The 15,544-nt window shown below is 37.2% G+C and overlaps 2 protein-coding genes across 3 annotated transcripts in view; both read right to left on the bottom strand.

The window, feature by feature from the left end:
- Positions 1 to 15,544, bottom strand: part of LOC116460435 (olfactory receptor 2B6) — a 73,149-nt gene that overhangs the window by 11,808 nt on the left and 45,797 nt on the right. The gene's annotated exons all lie outside the window — the stretch shown is intronic.
- On the bottom strand, positions 13,960 to 15,407 carry LOC116460434 (putative olfactory receptor 2W6). Of its 2 annotated transcripts, XM_032141580.1 has the most exons (2): positions 15,359 to 15,407; positions 13,960 to 14,867 (listed from the first exon to the last, which is right to left on the bottom strand). In XM_032141580.1, the coding sequence occupies exons 1-2, from the start codon at positions 15,405 to 15,407 to the stop codon at positions 13,960 to 13,962; spliced, it is 957 nt and encodes a 318-aa protein (XP_031997471.1). The 2 variants fall into 2 exon arrangements, with proteins under 2 accessions (XP_031997471.1, XP_031997469.1); XM_032141578.1 differs by lacking the exon at positions 15,359 to 15,407 and having other exon boundaries at positions 13,960 to 14,913.

The following is a 15,544-nucleotide window of genomic DNA, read 5'->3' as shown; positions in this document are numbered from 1 at the left end:
TTTTAAAATTTAATTAGAATTTAACATTTAAATTTAAATTTAATTTAATTAAAATTTAACATTTTTTAATTTAATTAATTTATACTGCAAATCAGGCAAGGCTGATTTGCAGTATAAATTAAAGTAGGATACCTAAACCTCATTCTTAGTTTACATTTTCTCTTTTATGATGGGAAGTTCAGCAACATCATTATGTTTAGTATGTAGAAGCTCAGATAAAACTTGGAGCATTCTTGGATTAGATGGGTTTCCATGAACTGATATTATGACTCAACCAATTTTAATTACTGCCCCCAAAATTAGAGTGGGCATGATTCTGGAAGAATTTAGGCCTTTTCATAAATGTAATCTTGGTATCTTATACCTGTATATTGGGTATATGTAGGGTTCAGGGCAGGGTCTATCTAGGCCCCCAAAAAGCAAGGATGCAAGAATGGAAGCTAGACACAAATGCATAGGAAAATTTGGAAAGGTGTGAGATTGAGAACTTCACAGATCTTAGTGGCCTTAGAAATAGTATTCTAGTTTGTGAAAGCATAGGAATGTGTGAATGTTTTAGTGGGAGAGCTGAATAAATCCTTAGCAATATTTATCTCATTCTGATGCCTGTATTTGGTTGAAATATACTTTATATTATTCTTTGCATTGAATGTTTTGCAAAAATTATTGAGTGGAAATAAGTTCTTTCATGTATATATATGATGAATGCACTGTGAAAAGGAAAAGTAATGAGGGAGAACATCATGTTTTATATAAAATGCTCTGTCTCGCAAATTTGCTGAAAATTAGAATCAAATTCTGTATCAATAAGGCAGGTGAGCCAGTTGTATTTTCTGTAAAAGAAATTCTATAACAGCAGAAAAGGCTGAAGATGTTGGCTCATATTAAGAGGAAATGAGGGTGGTGTGGGGAGATGCTGAAATTCTACTACAATTATAAAAACCTTCCATACTGAAATTCATAAGAATAATGATTTTAAAGCAGTGAATAGTAAGATCATGTGATAAGAGAAATGTCTGGAGTAACTGAAGACAACAATAAGGTTTCCTTCAAAAAAGGACAGTAAAAAGAGTGATTCACTCTTTTGATGCCGCAATTATCAAAAACAAGTTATTTGAGTACAAAGATAAAAAGTGTTCTTTTGAGGCTTCCTTTTAAAAATACCTCCAGTAGTAAAATCTGTCATTTTTATTGTCACAAAATCTTGATCAAATTGTCTCCCCATTTCATTTTACTATTTGTCTGTTGCTGATACGTATAGATACAATTGATTTTTGTGCATTAATCTGTTTTCCAGTGACTTTCATAAACGCATTTAATTAGTCTAATAGTTTCTATGTAGACTCTTTTGCATTTGAACACATACAATCATGTCATTGGGAAAAAAATGATAATTATACTTCTTTCCATTTCTAGTGTATTTTATTTATTTTTCTTGTCTTATTACACAAGGTAGGACCATCAGTATAATGCCAAAAAGAAGTGATGATAGTGGGCCTCTGTGTCTCATTCAATACTTTATAATTGTGTATGATGTCTGCTGCAGGTTTGTTGTAAGTATTCTTCATCAGCTTAAGGGAGTTTTCACTGTATTCCTAGTTTGCTAAGATTTAAGTAGGGGTTTGATTTTATCAAATGCTTTGTCCAAATCTGTAGAGATTTGCCAAATGTTTTTAAAAAATTGATAAATAGTACGAAATGATTTTCAGATGTTACACCACTCTATCCTGCGATAAACAACATGAGTGCAATATGTTATACTTCTTGTATAACACTAGATAAAATTGGTTAACAAAATTGTTTAGGATTTTTATATCTAGGCTCACAGGAGATTGGTCCCTAGTTTTCCTTTCCTGCAATGTCCTTATCAGATTTGGTATTTAAATTATGGTGGCCCTACAAAAGGAGTCATAAATTGTATCTGCTATCTATTTTCAATATAATACTATGGAAGAAATAACCACGAAATCCCTGGGACATCCAAAAATACTTATTTTTGCTTAGAAGTCCCTGGTTTAGACAAGTGGTTCAGCTCCTCAAGTCTCATTCATGTGTCTGTGGACAATACAGTTTGACACAATAATTTTACTAGCCTTGGCTGAAGCATCAGTTGAGAAAGAAAACTGGGCTAAAATAGCTCTACTCAGTGTATGTCATTTTTCACTTTGCTATCCTGAGCATGTTCTCAAGATAAAATTGGAGAAGCATGAAAGAGAGTTGGAAGCATGCAAAGCCTCTGGCATATTCTGTGGACCAAAGAAGTCACAAAACAACTCAGATTCAAGGGCTCAGGGAATAGACTTTACTTCTTGACGGGAGATGCTACAAAGTTACATTGTAAGTGGCATAAACACAGAGAGGGCTATAGAATTAGAAATATTTTTATAATCAATCTATCATAGTTAACAATCTTTTCATATAAGAAATATGCTTACTTCTTTCCAAGATCTCCAAAAGTCTGTCCAATCATGTCATCATGCTCAAAGTCCAGGATCCTATGACCAGCATTGCATTTGGATGCAGCTCCTCTTATCCACAGACCTACTCTAATAGATACCATGGTGCTCCACTCAGATAACATCTTCAGGGCCAAGGCACTCATCCCCAAGGTCCTAAGATACTGATGACTGATGAATCATCCCTAGAAATTTCTTTGGCCACAGGGAAATGCCTTGGCCAAGGTTTTACCTCCTCCACAGTTTACAAAGACTCATCTTCTTTGCTTCTATTGGGAAAACTCTGAAAGGCCAGCCTAGCTCCTAAGCTCCCCATAAGATTTTCTGAGTTGCAGCCTCAGCTGTAAATGCATTTTGGATACTCCTCCAACCTATTTACCAATAGGGAAGGTCTCCATCTCTGAGTGGGCCCCAGAACAGGAAAAGGCTCTTTAGAAATTCCAGACTGCAACATAATTATGATATTCCACAACTCTAGGCATCATGTGAAGCCACAGGTTAAACTCCAATAGTAGAATTGCAGTGCAGACCCCTAGGGTTCTTAAAGTTATCTGAAATAGAGAACTATAAATGTTTGTAAAACCAGTTTGTGGCATGCTATTAGGCACTTGTAGAGTTACAGAATCTGACCACATGATGTCAAGTAACTATGAGGCAAGAACTGCCCATCATGAGCTGGGTTGTGTCCAGTTTCATCAAATCATAAGGTTGGGTGGGCCGTTGGCAATGCAATATTAGATGGAAATGGTATATCTTGGACAGGGCACAAGCAAGGCTGGCAGTCTGAGTAAGCTTCACGAGCAGGTAGCCTGGTCTTATATGTCATCTTTTTTGCATCGGGACTTCTCCTTCAGTTTATTTCTATGTCTGTCTGTGGCAGAGATTGGGGGTGGCCAATAACTAGTCTGCAGTAGAGAAGAAAGCTCATACATAGCTTGTAGATGAGTCAGCCAGCCCAATGTGTTAACAGGAGCTGAAAATGGATTGCTGTTACGCTACAACACCACTCATGAGTGGTCCTAAAGACACTGGTGAGAAATCTTCCCAATGGGCAGAACTCTGGGAAGTGAACTTGGCCATCTATTTTTGTGTGTGAAAAAAGAAGTGACCCAATAAAGAATATAAGGGGAGGTACAAAATGGGCTGGCTGATTAATTAAGGAGCAAGAATGGAAGATCTGAGACCAATTTGTCTGAAACAGAGATATGTAGATGGTTACATGGAAGTTAGTATAAGTGCGAAGAACTTTGCATTACACCTTAATGTCTGCCAGGGAATATTCATTATGGAAGATGGACTCAACATCTGGGTAGTTGCCTAAGCTAGCTGGCATCAGCCAGCCTCTATCATTAACCATCCCAGTCCTGGCACAACAGAGTTGTAAATGCAGTAGTTCTGATAAAAGAGATGGAGGCAATGTGTGGACCCAACATCATTGGCTCCCTCTTATTACAACTGATCTAGCAAGTTGGTGACCAAATTGGAGACAAGTTTACCACCTTAGACCCTTTCCAAATCAGAAGAGGCAGCAATTTATTTTGAAAAGTATAGAGAAGAATATGCTGGGTATGAGCCTATCTTTCTTGCCTATAAGGCTTCAACCTTCTTTACTATCTGGTGGTTTATATTAGAGTGGCATGAGATTTCATGTAACATTTTGTAAAGAATAATGCAGTGAAGAACTTTTCAGTGAAGAAAGTATGGCAGTGGGTAAATGATTATGACTGCATTGGTTGTGTCATATATTACACCACACAGAAGCTGCTATCCTGAAAAAACAACAAAATGTCTTTTTAATGGTAAGGCTAAAGTATCACTGTGGAGGCAGAACTTTACTAGACTAGGAGGTGTGCTCCAGGATTCAGTGTACATTCTAAATCAAACACCTTTACATGGTACTTTGTGTCTAGTATAGGGAATACATGGGTCTGGGAACCAAGGAGTAGAAGCAGGAATGGCTGTACTTTTCATCACTGTCAGTGATCCACTTGAGGAATTTGTGCAGCCCATCCCCACAGTTTTGGGGTTTGTGGGTTCAGAGGTCCTGGTTCCCAAAGGGAGAAAACTTCCACCAAAGACCAAAGAAAGAATCTAACTTATCAGGCTTCTCAGGCTAAGGGACCAGCAGGTAAGAAGTGGAGTCATCACCTTAAGCAGGGACAATTTACCCTGATCATCAGGGGAAGCTTGAGCTACTGTTACATGGGGAGACAGGAAGTAATATCTTTGTCAACTCTAGGCAAATCCTTGTCCAATTTTCAGAGCAAACATACAAGTGAAGCAAGCCCAATTTTAAAGGGACATAGTGACTAGAGTCAGGAATCAACAGTCAGGAATCAAGATTTGAGTCACTTCACCAGTTTAAGTCACCAGGATCTGCTGAAGATGAGGAAAGTCTGGAATAGATAACAGAGAAAGGCTATGATAAACATCAGCTGTGGCCTCTAAGCCAGCTGGAGTGATGGAAGCTGTAGATCATCTCGCTAACCTTCACTAGTTTTCCTTAGAAAGAGAAGCTCCATGGAATTTTAAAAGAGAATACATATCTAAGAATACATACAAGGAAATGTATCAAAACACAAAGAGTGGACTATGGTAGACACTGCAACATGCTAGCCAGTCCTTATTCAGAAATAAAAGACATATTTCCCAGCTGTCAACTTTCTTTAGAGATTGCCTTAGCTAAAGAAAACTGACCTGCCAGAGGTCATTCCTTCTTCCAGAAGCAGCCCACATACAATGACCGATCAAAATGGTGGCATAAAAGCCACTCTTGCCTCAGATAGGGACAATTTTTAAGAGCCAACCTAGTTTCAGAGTTTCCTATGGGATCTGCTGAGGTCTTCTTTGTGAATGCATTAAAGCTCAACTTTTCCCTCTGCCAAGCTTGTTTCTCTTTTCCAAGTGTTTTACAGAGTATCTCCTAATAAATTCCTGCACACCAATCTCCATCTCAGAGTCTTCTTGCCAGGAACCTAACCTGCACCAGTACAATTCAAGATAAAAGCATATTTAGAAAAAAACCCAAAACCAAGAGAATTCATTGCCAGTCGACAGAAATGACAATAAATACTAAAATAAGTTTTTGAAAAAGAAGTAAAATTAACCCAAGTGAAAATGCTAAAAATACAAGAAGATACCGAGCAACAGGAAAAGTAAACATATGAGTAACTATAAATGAATGTTGATTGTGCAAAACATTAATAGTAATATCTTACAGGATTAAAAGTATACATAGACTAAAAAAGCATAAAGAGAATAACACAGAAGGCAGGATGAGGCAAATGGTACTAAAGTTGTCTAAGATTTTAAAAAATAATAAATGTCATAAGCTGTGTTAATCTATAATTGGTCCCAAATATGCACATACAAGATCCACGGCAACCACTGAAAGAATGTTAAAGAATGTAAAACTAATTAGCTAATATAGGGTAAAATGAAATTTAAAAATTGATAAATCCAAGAGAAAGACAGAAAAAAGAGAGAATGTAAAACACGTGAATCAAATAGAAATAGTAACATAATAGCTATAAATCCAAATATATCAATGATTATATTGAATACAAATACATTAAACTAAAAGTCTAAAATTATGGGACTGGAGGAAAAAAATCCAACCATAAGCTGCTTACAAAATAAGACTTAAATATAAGGATGCAATAATTGAATGTAAAAGGATAGTAAAAAACATGTAAATGTGAATGAAAACAAAGCTTATGTTGCTCTATTATTATTTTTAAAAAGTACATGCTAAGGCAAGACACAATATTTTGGAATGGAAGAAGATTCAATTCACCAGGAAGAAATAATTTTAATTTTTGTATGTATCCAATAACAATTATTCAAAATATGTACAAGATAAATATACAGTTAAAAAGAGATAGAAACAATTCCACAATCATAGTGGGATACTTCAACATACCTTTCTAAATAGTACATAGGAAGAGGTGACCAAATTTCAATATGGGTATAAAACATTGTAGGGGAGGCAAAACTCTCAGGCTCTCTGGCTAAGTCTGAGAATTAAATTTATACAAGACAGATTAACAGTAGAAAAGCACACAGATTTTTTACATACACATGGGAGGCCTCATAGGAAAATGAAGACCCAAAGAAGTGGCACAACCCAAGTGCTTCTACACTAGGCCGAAGAAAGAGAGACAATTTGTAGAAAAGTAAATAAAATGAATGGGGGAGAGCAAAGGAAGATATGAGTTACTTTAACAAGGCCTGTTTGTACAGAATTCTTTTGTACTCAACTTCCCATCTATGGTGATAAGAACATTTCTTTCCCATGGAAATTTTATCTACTGATTTTAGGAAGAAAAAGAAAGGTCAGAGTGCCTTTCTTGTATCTGTGTTTCTCATGTGCCTTTAGCTCAAAAAAATCCTTATGCCAAAGTGGCATATTTTGGCATCTCATAGAATATTCTGCTACTCATCAAGATAGAAAATATAAAAGAAAAGCCATATGGCCATCTTAGTAGATGAGGGAAGAGTGTCAGACAAAATGCAACATCCATTTTGATAGTAGTCTAATAGAAGAGAACTTCCTCAAATTACTAAAGAGCATCTATGAAAAATGTATAACTAACAGCGTACTTAATGAAGAAAAACTGAATGCTTTTCTCCTAAGATAAGAAGCATGGCAGGGATGTCCACTCTTATCTCTTCTATTGAACACTGTTCTGGAAGTTATAGCCAATGCATTAAGGCAAAGCAAAGCAAAGGCATCTAGAACGGTAAAGAAGATGTAAAGTAGTTTTACTCACAGATGACATGATTGCCTATGTAAAAAACCTGAGTATACAGTAAAGCTTCTGGAACTAAGTGAATTCAGCAAGTTTGCAATATACAAGATAAATACTCAAACATTCAATTGCATTTCTATCTAGTAGCAACAGACAAATAGAAATTAAAACTAAAAATACTTTTTATGCTAGCATCAAAAATATGAAATTTTTAAGAATAAATCTGATGCTCCATCATCATTCTCACTGAACCATTTTTTTCTGTACCCTCTTTCTACTTCTCTCTTTTCAGAAGTAAATTTCTTCACTTTTTCGCTTATCTTTTTATTTTTTCTTATGAGCATACATCCATGTATTTTTTTATGTCCTCTACTTTCTTTCATCAAAAGTCACATGCTATAGATACTTTTTTGTGCTTTGCTTTTTACACCTAACAGTATGTCCTGGAAATTACTGCATATTGGTTCCTAAAGATCTTCCTTGTTCCATAATAGTCTATTGTGTAACAATATCATAGTTTATATGATCACTCCTATATATAGGCATTTATGTTGTTTTCAATATTCTTAAATTATAAGAAGTGCTGCACATAAAACTTTGTACATATGTGTTGTTGTATTGAAGGCGATGTATCTTCAGGGTAAGTTCTTAGACATAGGATTGTTGGGTAGAAAGATAAGAGCATATGTGATTTTGTTAGATATTCCCAAATTTTCTTCCAGAAGGGTTGAACTCATTTGCATTCCCAACAGCAATGTACACTAGGAGAATTCTGATCCTGTCTAGAAATCTATGTGTGATGTTTCAAATCTGGTCACAGGCAATTACAAAGATTTTACCTGGCAGAACCCAAGGGGAAAACTGCCTCCTCACACCAGACTGGATGTACAGCCAATGTATTGCAATCCTAGGAGAGCTGCGGCCAAGAACTCAGGCCCCCCACTGGCCTGCTATGTTCTTTGGTGTCTCGGCACTCCTGGCCCAGGCATCTCCTTTTAGAGGCCTCTTTATCTGGGGCCTTTTGCCAACATCTTCCTCAGGTGCCTCTGCCAATACCTCTATACCGGAAGAAGGGGATGGTAAACTTAAAGGCACTTTTATTCACTTTTACTCAATATTAAGTACTTTTCTACTTGCAGCCTTTCTTCCTCTCCCTCCCTTCAACCACTGGGTCCATAAAACTGTCACTGAAAAAGGGGTCTTGTCCCAGACTCCAAGAGCAGGTTCTTGGATCTTGCATGGGACAGAATTCAGGGCAAGTCGCAGAGTATAGTGAAGTTAAGATGGCTTATTAGAGACTTCAATTACAAAGTAGAGCATCCTCTGAAAGCGAGAGGAGGAACACACCACCTTAAACATAGTGCTTGCTTATATAGGGTATTGAGAATAGTGTACTTTATTGAAAGGCTATGATCAGCTTCTGACAGGCTACTAGTATTGTTACTTTCCTATGTTACTACTGATTTCAGTAAGAATTTATGAATGTTCTTTTAAAGCAAAATCTATCCTTAAGAATGCTTTTCATTCTTAAAGTATTGGGACATTTCAATAAGTTCTGGGTCTTTAGTTAGTTAACATCATTAACTCAGTCCCTCAATCATAAACATCTTGTAACCAAGAGGGTCCAACTCCCTGGGAAGGTAACCCAGCAGGTTTGGCTTTATCCAGCCTTTATTCAAGATGGAGTCACTCTGGTTAGGAAGCCTCTGACAGAACTGCAGGAGCCTTTTGTTTGGGGCTTTCAGCATTTGAAAAGATTCCCCAGATTTGTGCTAGTTCACAGGGTGTAATGGAAGTGTGGGGAGCACTTACTCCAGTTTAGCTGCTTTACAATATTATCAGGATAAGTGATTAAAGGCGTGATTGCTTCTTTTGTTTTGGCTGTTAATTGACTTCTCCCACAACTGGCAGCTCAGTTCAGCTCTTGCTGGCCATGAGAACTCCTGTTTCCACAGAGCTTCACTAAAAGAACATGCCAGTATTTTTAATGCCAGTCTAATAAGTGAGAAATAGTATCTCAATATTGTTTTAATTTGTGCCTGTCTAATTATACGTGCATTTAAATTTTTTCATATGCTGAGAATAATTTTTTGTCCGGTTTGTTGATTGCTTCATTTTTCCATTTTTCTATCTGATATTTGGCTCTTCTTCCTTCAGTGGTTCTTTACATATTAGAGATATTAGCCCTTTGTGCTATACATTGTGAATATTTTCTCCTATTTTTGTCAGTTGCATTTTGACTTTGTTTACAATATTTTTGCCATTTTTTTAATGTGTAGACAAATTAGCCAATCATCAGGAGGAATTCATCCATTTCCTTTTGATACTTTCATGTTTTCGATTTTATCTAGATCCCCAATTCATTTGGAGTTTATTCTTGTATGGGGTGTAAGGAAAGGATCTTATATTTTTTAATGATCATCTAGATGATCCTGCACCAATAAAAATAATTCTATTTTTACCTAGTCATTTCAGATGCCATCTTTGTCATATACTGAATTGCCATATATATTTGGGTCTAATTCTGGACTTTTTATTCTATTCTACTGGTGTAGTCATACACTAGCACCACGTTATTTTAACTATAGAGCTTAATGATAATGTTTGGAAGGGCCAGTGCTCCTTCATGGTTTTTACTTTTCAGTGTCTTCTTAGCTATTCTTTCATTTTTTGTTTTTCCATCTGAGCTTACTATCAACTTGTTTCAGGCTAATACTGTTCTAACGGTCTTTATCTCTACCATGTTTTATCTATTGTGACAACACTACAAACATGTACATTGTGCTTAAAACATGCCAGGAACCATTCTAAATGCTTTCATAAATTAACTCATTTAAACATCAAAATAGCCCTTGGAGAATGGCAATATTATTATTCACATTTTTAAATGAAGAAACTGAAGTATGGAGAAGTTAAATCTAAAATAGAGATGGAATTCCAATTATGCAAGGAAGCCCATGTTCTTAAACACTTGGCCCTTCTCTCTGCGGACCTATATAACCTCAAAGCTAACTTTATCTTTGACATATATGTATCAGATTTGGGGGAAGGCAGAGTGGCTTGGAGCAGCATGATTTTCCTTAGACTCTTTATGTCTGGCTCCAGGTGAGAACTCTCTGAGTGTTGATAGGCTGGAGCTGTATGCAATAACCACACCAAAGGGTCAGGTGGAGACCATAAGGTAACTAGTGAAAAACCCTGAGGACAAACTTGAGATATTGACTTCCGATACCAGGCCTGACTGCTTATTATTGGATGGGGTGTATTATGATGATAGGAGTGGAATTAACTAGGAGGAGCTTATGAAATCACACATCATGTGAAGGGGGCTTTACAAATCTTTCTCCTAGGAATTGCATATACATGATTCCCATTTACAGCATGAAACTTCTAATCTCAATTGACCTACTAGTCACATATTAGACAGTTGATCACTCCTTCCTTCTGGAAACACTTTCTGCTCTTTCAGGATACACGTGGTCTTGATCTTCCTCCTGCTCACTCAACCCCTTTCTCTGGTTCTTCTTCATTTTACTGAGATAAAAAATACTGTGCTTGCTACTTCCTCTGCTGGGATCACTCTCCCACAGATGTGCTTTCTTTGCTTTCTTATCTCCATCAGGTCTTTGCTTGAACATACTTTCTAAGATCTTCCCTGACTTTCTCCATTTGAAATTGCAGCCCTTCTGTAATTCCTTCCACCCTTCCCTGTTATACTTATCATCATAACACTTACAAAGATATTACTATCATGTTTCTTTTATTTGTCAGTTTTCTTTCTTCTCCACTAGAATGCAAGCTCGATGCTATGATGATTTTGTGGGTGTATATTTTTGTGTATTTTGTTCCAGCACCTAGAGCAATGCCTGGGGGCATAGTGGGTGCTTAGTATATATTTACTGAATGGATAAATTAGGAAGAAAACCTTGAAAATAGATAAAATATGAAATAGGTGAAAGTTGTCTTCATGGCTGTTGTACTACCCATCAAGACAACAAGATGGAAAGTGATGTGCTAATCTGATTAATAGGCACTTATTGAGCTGTCCTCTTATAGATCATAATTTAAAATCACAGTGAGTAGAAAAACACGCACAGAGGCATATATGTAATATTTATTTCTCCTGGAGTTAGTTTCAGCACCATGGCTAAGAGATGCAATTGTGCACAGTGAGTAGGATCCTGATGCTCTTCTATCTAAACCTCCATCTGCTCTGTCTCTGTAAAAGACCAGACTGTAAGAATGAGTCATAGATTAGCAAAAGGAAGAATCTGTAGAGGATAAAAATGAAATGTTTCTGATACTTTTTTAAGTTATGGGCAGTATGATGTGATTCCCATGAGAAGGCAGAACTATTAGAATATATTTGATTCATCCCACTTTATGCCTAAGTAAACTATATCAACTTTATAAACCATCCTACAAATTAAGTAAAAGGTGATGCTGGGCCATGAGGATGTTATTAAGGACATAGTGACATCTTCCCCTGAGATCTGACACTCATTATTCCCTAAAACCTATAATAATGGTTCTAAGTTTTTTAGAGGAGAGTGTAATTAACATAAAGCTTGTGGAGAAAAAATAAAGTTTTGAAGAAAATGAGTCAGAAATTCCACAGGGTGCTTCCAAAATCAATGTATCTATAGCGATTTATACTCTGTTTTTTTAATCTTCTGTCCTACCTATTAATTCTAAAGTAATGCATGTCTAAACAGTATGGAGATTATAAAAAGTTAATGTAATCATTGTTTTTAGAGAATGATTCTAAGAGGATTTTTATTTATTTAGAAATGTAGAGTATACACATGCTAGTAAGACACATATCATAAGTTGTTTTCTAGTAGAAGAGATGGAAAATGCTAAGCTGTGGGTCTCCAAATTCTATTGGCTGAATTGATCCCTTTAATAAACACCATCATGGACAAATATCATATTTCACTCAGTGTAATAAAGTAGGAAAAATCAAATATATTCTAATTTTTCTGCCTTCTTATGGAAATAACAGAATATCTTCCACAATCAAAACCAAACCAAAACCCCATTCTCATAAACCCTAACTAATCTAAATAAAATATAATATAATCCACAGGATAAAATATGAGTTAGGGCTCAAAAAGTGGTAAATATGCACATTATATCTGACAGTTATATATTTTGAGGAAAATACATTAGCTATGTGGTATATTTTCTAAGGCTTCTAGATTAACCTGACCTTAAAATTTTTGAGGGAGCTTAAATGAGAAATTGCTAAACCCAATTTTGTATCCAGTTCCTAATGATGCTGCTGGCAATACTCCCAAATTTTGGAATCCCTTATTCATTTGCAGAAATTTTAACATAATAGATGTTTTCCCAAGTTTTGAGATAAGATTAATTCAAATGATATGTCAGATCTGAAGAAACATACTTACCTTTAAGGTGGACATCCATTCATTTGACACAAACCATTCAAATCAATTTCTCTGATGACTATTGAGGTACTGCTACCATTAATGTAAATGTGGAGAAATCAACACTTGGGGAATACCCAATCATAAAGATTCTAACAGTCCCCCAGAATTAATCTCATTTCTCTCTGCCTCTATTCAAGTTTATCCTGATAACATATGGGAAAAGTGGAGACTGAATAATCTTCAAACATTTTAATCAAAAAGACTCCTTAGCTTTCTTTTGCCATTAACAAGTAATAACAAGGATCAAGTAGTAACAAGAAATTCTTCCTTCCATATAAAGCAAACACCTCATGGTCTTGCTTTATCTCCTTTCTTCTTGATTTTCTATCATCTCAGAAAATCAAACATGAATGCCATTAAGCTCAATTATATAAATGATTCAAAATGTGCAGAATCCACGGTTGATTATGGTGTTGGATATACTAGAGCTGGATAATTAAATAATTTATTTTGGCTCTCATTCAAGCATTTGGCACTATAAAAGCATTTTTGAACTTTCTAGAAAGAAATAAGTGCTTCTTCAGCATAACTTCGAAGATCTTTCTTTTCATATATTGCTGAGGACCTACTAAGTCCTTCTAAGATCTTTCTTTTCATATATCGTCGAGGACCTATGAAATAATTGTGATAGAAACTGGTATGAGAACAAAAATGCCTAGTGTCTACATTCACGGCCAATATTTTGGAGGCTTCTGGTGATGAATGCTTGATTTAGAAGGACTTGAAAGGAATACAAGTGATTGTCAACTCAGGAGGAATATTACGTTTCTTTCTTTCTTTCTTTCTTTCTTTCTTTCTTTCTTTCTTTCTTTCTTTCTTTTTTTTCTTTTATTTTCTTTCTTTCCTCTTTCTTCTCTCTCTCTCTCTCTCTGACAGGGTCTTGCTCTGTCACCCAGACTGAGTGCAGTGGCACAAACGTGGCTCACTGTAGCCTCAAATTCCCAGGCTCAAGCAATCCTCCCACCTCAGCCTCCTGAGTAGCTGGGACTGTAGGCGTGCACCACCATGCCCGGCTAACTTTTTAAATTTTTTGTAGCGATGGGGGTCTCACTATGTTGCTCAGGCTAGTCTCAAACTCTTGGACTCAAGCAATACTCCCACCTCCCAAAGCGCTGGGATTACAGGCGTGAGCCACTGCTCCCAGCCCCTATTTTCTTGACCTAGGTAAACCATTGAATTCCCCCATCTCATTAAATGCCTCTTCAGTCTGCAATGCCAAAACATTCCTATATTTGCTAGGTCTAACAACGTATATAGAAGATGGGTCAAAAGACAATCCCAAAATTTAATCACCCCTTACTATATTTCTGCACTCCCCTTCCCTAGCACCTTCTTCACGGCCTCTTTAACGTCTTTGTTTCTTAGTGTATAGATCAGGGGGTTAACACTGGGAGTGACGATTGTGTAGAAAAGGGTAGGAAACTTGCCCTGGTCCTGGGAATAAGTATTTGCTGGCTGGAGGTACATGTATATGATTGTACCATAGAAGAGAGAGACAACAATTAGATGGGAGCTGCAAGTGTTGAAGGCTTTCTTTCGCCCAGCAGCTGACTTGATCCTAAGCACTGTTCCTGCAATGTAACCATAAGAAATGAGAATGAGGATGAATGGTGCCAGGATGATAAAGATTGCCAGGGCAAAAGCCAGTGCCTCAAGCATCATGGTGTCTACACAGGCCATACCAATTAGTGCTGGCATCTCACAGAGAAAGTGGTCAACCCGTCTGTGCCCACAGCGGGGTAGCAACAATGTCTGGGGTGCCATTATGAGAGAATTGCCAAAGCCACTCAGCCATGCCACTGAAGCCAGCTGTCCACAGAGACGGGGGTGCATGATGACGGTGTAGTGCAGGGGTTTGCAGACTGCAGCATAGCGGTCATATGCCATGACAGCCAGGAGGACACACTCCACCCCTCCCAGGGCCAGGACAAAGTACAGCTGGATGGCACAACCCACATAGCTGATGGTCTTATCTAGACCCCAAAGGTTGTAGAGCATCTGAGGGATGGAACCTGTGGTGAAATACACGTCCAGGAATGAGAGGTTTGCCAAAAAGAAATACATTGGTGTGTGCAGCTGGGAATCCAGAGCTGAAAGCAAGACAATGGTCATGTTGCCAAGAAGAGTCAGCAGATAAAAGATGAGGACAACCACAAAGAGGATCAACTCTAGGTGGGGACGATCAGAGAAGCCCACCAGGATGAAGCCTTCGAAAGAACTTGTATTATCCTTTTCCATCACCTGTGGCTACATATCACCTGTTGAGAGAAAGGTGAGTGCCTGTGAATAGCAGAGATATAGTCCTTCAAAGTTGCATGATTGGTAAAATAGTGGAATGGAAACTTCCTTGGATATGTGGGATGCTTGACCCAAAATTTTAATAGGTATGGATTAAATCATTATTTGGTCTGAGGAGCACACAGTATTTGGGAGAGTTCCTTTTTTTTTTTGGCTCCAAGCTGTGATGATTTACTAACATTTTGCATCACTTTTTTTCAATTGGGCAGGATGTAAAAAATTACTTTCAAAAGCTGAGGGAATTAACACTCAAAATTTTCCAACTGTTTTAAAAATGGAGAAGTAGCAAATTTTTCTAGCCATACATGACCCTTGGATAGACAAAGTGGATTGGGCCAGGCATGGTGGCAGTTTACGCCTGTAATCCTAGCACTTTGGGAGGGCAAGGCAGGTGGATTACTTGAGGTCAGGAGTTCAAAAGCAGCCTGGCCAACATGGTAAAACCCCATCTGTACTAAAAATACAAAAAAAAAAAATTAGCCAGGTGTGGTGGCAGGAGCTTGTAATCCCAGCTACTTGGGAGGCTGAGGCAGGAGAATTGCTTGAACCCGGGAGGTGGACGTTGCAGGGAGCTGAGATCGCACCA

The sequence above is a fragment of the Hylobates moloch genome, unplaced genomic scaffold, assembly GCF_009828535.3.
Source record: "Hylobates moloch isolate HMO894 unplaced genomic scaffold, HMol_V3 SCAFFOLD_20, whole genome shotgun sequence".
Lineage (NCBI taxonomy): Eukaryota > Metazoa > Chordata > Mammalia > Primates > Hylobatidae > Hylobates > Hylobates moloch.
The sequence above is the reverse complement of the archived record's forward strand: the minus strand, read 5'-3'. Positions and strand labels throughout refer to the sequence as shown.